The sequence below is a fragment of the Nerophis lumbriciformis genome, linkage group LG29 (genome assembly GCF_033978685.3).
Source record: "Nerophis lumbriciformis linkage group LG29, RoL_Nlum_v2.1, whole genome shotgun sequence".
Lineage (NCBI taxonomy): Eukaryota > Metazoa > Chordata > Actinopteri > Syngnathiformes > Syngnathidae > Nerophis > Nerophis lumbriciformis.
Genome location: NC_084576.2, coordinates 28,513,726 through 28,520,028, shown reverse-complemented (window position 1 = coordinate 28,520,028; position 6,303 = coordinate 28,513,726). Strand labels below are relative to the sequence as shown.

The 6,303-nt window shown below is 48.7% G+C and overlaps 1 protein-coding gene across 1 annotated transcript; it reads left to right on the top strand.

Moving 5' to 3' along the window:
- The first annotated feature begins 1,220 nt into the window (after positions 1–1,220).
- On the top strand, positions 1,221–5,967 carry LOC133572367 (zona pellucida sperm-binding protein 4-like). The gene is made up of 8 exons (XM_061925304.2): positions 1,221–1,719; positions 1,800–1,984; positions 2,059–2,156; positions 2,216–2,373; positions 2,456–2,648; positions 2,728–2,875; positions 5,571–5,646; positions 5,728–5,967. Exons 1-8 carry the CDS (start codon positions 1,317–1,319, stop codon positions 5,817–5,819), a joined length of 1,353 nt encoding a protein of 450 aa, XP_061781288.2. The 5' UTR covers positions 1,221–1,316; the 3' UTR covers positions 5,820–5,967.
- The last annotated feature ends 336 nt before the right edge of the window (positions 5,968–6,303 follow it).

Genomic DNA, 6,303 nt, shown 5'->3' with positions numbered 1-6,303 from the left:
CGTGACAACTTCACTGCTTTTGGGGTTTTGTATGAATTTCAACACTACTGACTGAGAACGTTGACCCTAAGGGTTACAATATATATTGTATTGGTTATCACAAAGGCCCTCACATGCTTTCATTGTTCAGTGAAGAAAAGTTAGGACACCCCTGATTTAGAGGGATTATGAAGGTCCTGAGTAGTCTTGGGTTCAATCCCGGGCTCGGGATCTTTCTGTGTGGAGTTTGCATGTTCTCCCCGTGACTGCGTGGGTTCCCTCCGGGTACTCCGGCTTCCTCCCACCTCCAAAGACATGCACCTGGGGATAGGTTGATTGGCAACACTAAATTGGCCCTAGTGTGTGAATGTGAGTGTGAATGTTGTCTGTCTATCTGTGTTGGCCCTGCGATGAGGTGGCGACTTGTCCAGGGTGTACCCCGCCTTCCGCCCGATTGTAGCTGAGATAGGCTCCAGTGCCCCCCGCGACCCCAAAAGGGAATAAGCGGTAGAAAATGGATGGATGGATGTCTTAGAAGGATGTTTGGGGCTTCTGGGGACACATTGCTCCACTACAGCGCGTTCAAAAACGACCTTGCTCCAGATCGATATCTCTATGATTACACCAAACAAACAGCCGGTGACCAACGCGGTTCACAAAGACCTCTGAAAAGGCCACAACGTCCTGTGTCACACTGGCTCGGCTCCATCCCCCCCCGACCTCGACGAGCCCCGCAAACGCGTTCAGCCGAGTGTTGTTTGCGAGAAGAAGGTTGTGAGTGGCCGCTGGGAAGAAAGGAAGTCTCGATTCATTGGCGGTTGATTCTGTACAAGAGGTGGGGTTGTGGAGTCCTCCGTGTCGCGTATAAATGTGGCCGCACACAAACGTGGTGCACTTGGGGACAGTCCAGGTCTAACCGGTGTGACATCATGGCAAAGCTCTGGAGTGTTACTTCTTTCGTGGCACTTGTGTTGCTGGGATTCCTCTTCACGACCGAAGTTCAGTCTTGGGTAGGAAAGCCGCCGCCTTATCCGGGTGCTAAAGGTTACCCAAGTCACGGTCAAGGAGGGGGTCAAGGAGGAGGTCAAGGAGGGGGAGGGGGTCAAGGAGGGGGAGGGGGTCAAGGAGGAGGTCAAGGAGGGGGTCAAGGAGGGGGAGGGGGAGGGGGTCAAGGAGGGGGTCAAGGAGGAGGTCAAGGAGGGGGAGGGGGTCAAGGAGGAGGTCAAGGAGGGGGTCAAGGAGGGGGTCAAGGGCAAGGATATTCGCCAGGATATGGACATGGACAAGGACATGGAGGGGGTTATGGTTATTACCAAGGGCAAGGATATTCACAGCAGATGTACAGTCAATGGCCAAGATACGATGACGTTGAAGTCGTCAAACCTGTCGTCGTCAAACCTGTCCACGTCAAACCCGTGGAAGAACTCAAACCCGTTGTCCACAAACCTGTCGAAGTCCTCCAACCCGTCGAAGTCGTCAAACCCGTTCTCAAACCCGTCGTTGAAAAATTGGAACTCGGTGGCTTGAAACCTTATTCCGACCCGATGCGTTATGACCATTCCGGCCAAAACCAGAAGGTGTACGACAGAAAGACAAAACACCATCCGTCACCCCACCCGCGGAGCTGCGATGTCCAATTAAGCGCGAGAGTCCCGTGTGGAGGCCGTGATATCAGTGGGACTGATTGTGACGCCATTAATTGCTGCTACGATGGAGGCCACTGCTACTTTGGGAACACGGGTGAGTTTCTCCATCCAGCTGATGCCTTTGTCCCCTGACTGAGGACAGTGTGTTGACCTCTTTTCCTCGTCTTCTTCTAGTGACCGTCCAGTGTACCAAGGATGGCCAGTTCATCGTGGTCGTGTCCAGAGAATGTACCCTGCCCAACATTGACCTGGATACCATTTCTCTGTTGGGAGATGGTCAAGGCTGCACACACGTGGACTCCAACTCCGCCTTTGCCATCTATCAGTTTCCCGTGACCGCCTGTGGCAGCATCATTACGGTTAGACTTTCTTTTTGAAGCTCACAACAACACAAGGACTGCATGTGGGTGTTCACTTTGTCGCGACTCTGCAGGAGGAGCCCGGTATCATCGTCTATGAGAACAGGATGACCTCCTCGTACGAAGTAGGAGTGGGACCTCTGGGCGCGATAACCAGGGACAGCAGCTACGAGTAAGGGATTTGACTGACTGCTCTCTTACAGTCCACCTAATTCTACTTTCTGCTTTCAGTTTGCTCTTCCAGTGTCGATACACCAGCACGTCTGTTGAGACTTTAATCGTAGAGGTTCAACCAATAAGTCACCCTGTCTCGGTATCTGTTTGGGGTCCCATCCATGTGGCTCTAAGGTTGGCCAATGGACAATGCTTTGCAAAGGGCTGTGTTGAAGGTGTGTGACCCCCCCCCCCCCCCAACACACACACACTCCTGGCAAGTCGCTTTGTCTGAGACTATGATTGATCTACCCTCAGAGGATGTGGCCTATAGTTCTTACTATATGGAAGGAGACTATCCTGTAACCAAAATCTTGAGGGATCCTGTGTACGTGGAGGTTCAACTCATGGAAAGAACAGATCCCAAACTTGTCCTATCCCTCGGTCGCTGTTGGACCACCATCAGCGCAAACCCTCACAGTTTGCCCCAGTGGGACATTCTGATCGACGGGTAACATAAAAACGGACGCTTAGCCATCAAAACGCTCATTGTGTTGACTCATTGTTAACGGACATTGTTTCTCCTTCAGGTGTCCGAACAGGGACGATCGTTACTTGACTTCTCTGGTTCCAATCGGTCCAAACTCTGGTCTGGAATTCCCGACCCACTACAGACGCTTCATTTTCAAAATGTTCACCTTTGTGGACACCAGCTCACTGGAACCGCAGAACGAACAGGTAACACATTCAGTGGTGAAGTATTTCTATTTTCTATGGTGCAAATATATACTATCAGCATAATACAGTCATCACACAAGTTAATCATCAGAGTATATACATTGAATTATTTACATTATTTACAATCCGGGGGGGGGGGGGGGGGGGGGGGATGAGGAGGGTTTGGTTGATATCATCACTTCAGTCATCAACAATTGCATCATCAGAGAAATGGACATTGAAACAGTGTAGGTCTTACTTGGTAGGATATGCACAGCGAGCAGAGAACATAGTGAGTTCAGAAAGCATTAGAAATACATTTGGTTATTTACAATCCGGGGAGGTGGGATGTGGAAGGGGGAGGGTGTTAGTCAAGGGTGGAAGTTGCCTGGAGGTGTTCTTTTAGTGCGGTTTTGAAAGAGGATAGAGATGCACTTTCTTTTACACCTGTTGGGAGTACATTCCATATTGATGTGGCATAGAAGGAGAATGAGTTAAGACCTTTGTTAGATCGGAATCTGGGTTTGACGTGGTTAGTGGAGCCCCCCCTGGTGTTGTGGTTATGGAAGTAGTTTGACATGTACTTCGGTATCAGGGAGGTGTAGCGGATTTTATAGACTAGGCTCAGTGCAAGTTGTTTTCCTCTGTCCTCCACCCTGAGCCAGTCCACTTTGGAGAAGTGGGTTGGAGTGAGGTGTGATCTGGGGTGGAGGTCTAGAAGTAATCTGACCAGCTTGTTCTGGGATGTTTGGAGTCTAGATTTGAGGGTTTTGGAGGTGCATGCGTAATCGAAAAAGGGTTGAACGAGAGTTCCAAGCTGGAATCTTCAAGGTGCTTTTGTTGTCAAACTACTTCCTTACCGTAAATGAACCGCCATAACCACAACACCAGGGGGAGCTCCACTAACCACGTCAAACCCAGATTCCGATCTAACAAAGGTCTTAACTCATTCTCCTTCTATGCCACATCAATATGGAATGCACTCCCAACAGATGTAAAAGAAAAGGCATCTCTATCCTCCTTCAAAACCGCACTAAAAGTACACCTCCCGGCAACTACAACCCTAAACTAACACACTCCCCGAGATTATTAATAATCAAATGTAAATAATCAAGGGTGGAGTGCCATCTCCGGGTTGGGGAGGAGACCCTTCCCCAAGTGGAGGAGTTCAAGTACGTCGGAGTCTTGTTCACGAGTGAGGGAAGAGTGGATCGTGAGATCGACAGGCGGATCGGTGCGGCATCTTCAGTAATGCGGACGCTGTATCGATCCGTTGTGGTGAAGAAGGAGCTGAGCCGGAAGGCAAAGCTCTCAATTTACCGGTCGATCTACGTTCCCATCCTCACTAATGGTCATGAGCTTTGGGTTATGACCGAAAGGACAAGATCACGGGTACAAGCGGCCGAAATGAGTTTCCTCCGCCGGGTGGCGGGGCTCTCCCTTAGAGATAGGGTGAGAAGCACTGTCATCCGCGGGGTAGCTCAAAGTAAAGCCGCTGCTCCTCCACACCGAGAGGAGCCAGATGAGGTGGTTCGGGCATCTGGTCAGGATGCCACCCGAACGCCTCCCTAGGGAGGTGTTTAGGGCACGTCCGACCGGTAGGAGGCCACGGGGGAAGACCCAGGACACATTGGGAAGACTACGTCTCCCGGCTGGCCTGGGAACGCCTCGGGATCCCCCGGGAAGAGCTGGACGAAGTGGCTGGGGAGAGGGAAGTCTGGGCTAAGCGGAAGAAGATGGATGGATGGATGGAATAATCAAATGTAGATACTTTTTCTTATGCTTTCTGATCTCTCTCTCTATGTCCACTACTTGGCTGTACATATCCTACCAAGTCAGACCTACACTGTTCCAATGTCCATTTCTCTGATGATACAATTGTTGATGACTGAAGTGATGATACCAACCAAACCTAACCCCCCAGTCCACATCCCACACCCCGGATTGTAAATAATGTAAATAATGCAATGCATATACTCCGATGATTACCTTGTGTGAAGACTGTATTATGATGATAGTATATATCTGTATCATGAAACCCTAACCCTAACCCTAACCCTTTTTGGACCCCAACTTAAACAAGTTGAAAAACTTATTGGGGTGTTACCATCTAGTGGTCAATTGTATGGAATATGTACTCCACTGTGCAATCTACTAATACAAGTCTCAATCAATCAATCAAAAACCAGAGAGGAGGTTCTGTACAGAAATCTCGTTGGTTGGTTGACCTTTCTGATTATCTTGGTTGCCATTTGATCACAGGGAAGATAGGTTCCATTCTAGTGTCTCTAGAATGGAACCTAGGTAGGTGACCTCATCTTTCCTGGTGATAACAATGTCACCTACTTAGCAGCCGTAAATGTTATCAAATGTTCCCCCGGCTGATCAACTGGCTACTAAAATATCGTGGAGAGAACAATCAGTGCCCCACACCAAGGTAACCATTGAAGTCGGACATCACTGAAGGCCTAGGTGGGGAACGGCCACTGGTAACACAACTTCAACTTAAAACTTTTGAACTCAACCGGGCATAAACCAACACAAATACTGTCTTGACCTGACTGTGAGACAGAATCACCAGACTTGTAGCAGTTTTACAAACGGAGTCCGGCTGGTGGCACCAGTGACCCGCAGAGATGCGGTCATAACAGGAAAGCCCGAAAGTGTCTGAAAGGATTGATATGAAAAAAGACTGATCCAAATCCTTCCGGCCCAGGTGTACATCCACTGCAGCACGTCCATCTGTGACGCTTCAGCCGGCTACTCCTGTGAGCCGTCGTGCTTCAGGACCAGTAAGAGACGCATTTGATCTTGAAACCGGAGTTGAACGCCGCGGCGTAACAAAAACCAACTCTTTGTGTTTGCGTTTGCAGAGAGACAGGCGGAGGACGACGGCCAGAAGACGGTGGAGTCGAGGCCCGTGGTCACCGTGGGACCCGTGGTCATGGTGAACCGCCAAGACTGAACACGGCAGTCGCGACATTTCATGAAAGGATTGAAACGGCATCATGATTTGTCATTTGTGTCCTGACCGCAAGTGTTCATCTACTGGCAGACACAGGCAGCAAATACGTGCAGTGCAGTGATAATAAAATGAATTCCTCAAAGTCAAACTTGTATTAAAGAGCTTTTTATGTGCTGTAAATACTCACTGGTGGCTTTTTTTTCTAGAACTGTCCACTGAAAATGATATTGTAATGGAGTCGATTGTCTGGTTTTCACCTCACAATTGAGATTATAAAACCGGCGGATGTAAGTGTCTATATTAGCCTACTATCAAAATGACTTTAAAAGTCTTATATAAGTGTTATAATGAAGGCAACACATGATGTAAGTGTCTATATTAGCCTGCTATCAAAATTACTTTAAAAGTCTTATATAAGTGTTATAATTAAGGCAACACATGATGTAATTGTCTATAATAGCTACATTAGCCTACTATCAAAATT

Excerpts from the sequence above, each read along its gene's own strand:
- LOC133572367 (XM_061925304.2), top strand. The coding sequence starts at position 1,317 with ATGTACAGTCAATGGCCAAGATACGATGACGTTGAAGTCGTCAAACCT. Across the intron at positions 2,374-2,455 it reads TGCAAAGGGCTGTGTTGAAG|AGGATGTGGCCTATAGTTCT; the intron begins GTGTGTGACCCC and ends ATCTACCCTCAG. Across the intron at positions 2,876-5,570 it reads TGGAACCGCAGAACGAACAG|GTGTACATCCACTGCAGCAC; the intron begins GTAACACATTCA and ends CTTCCGGCCCAG.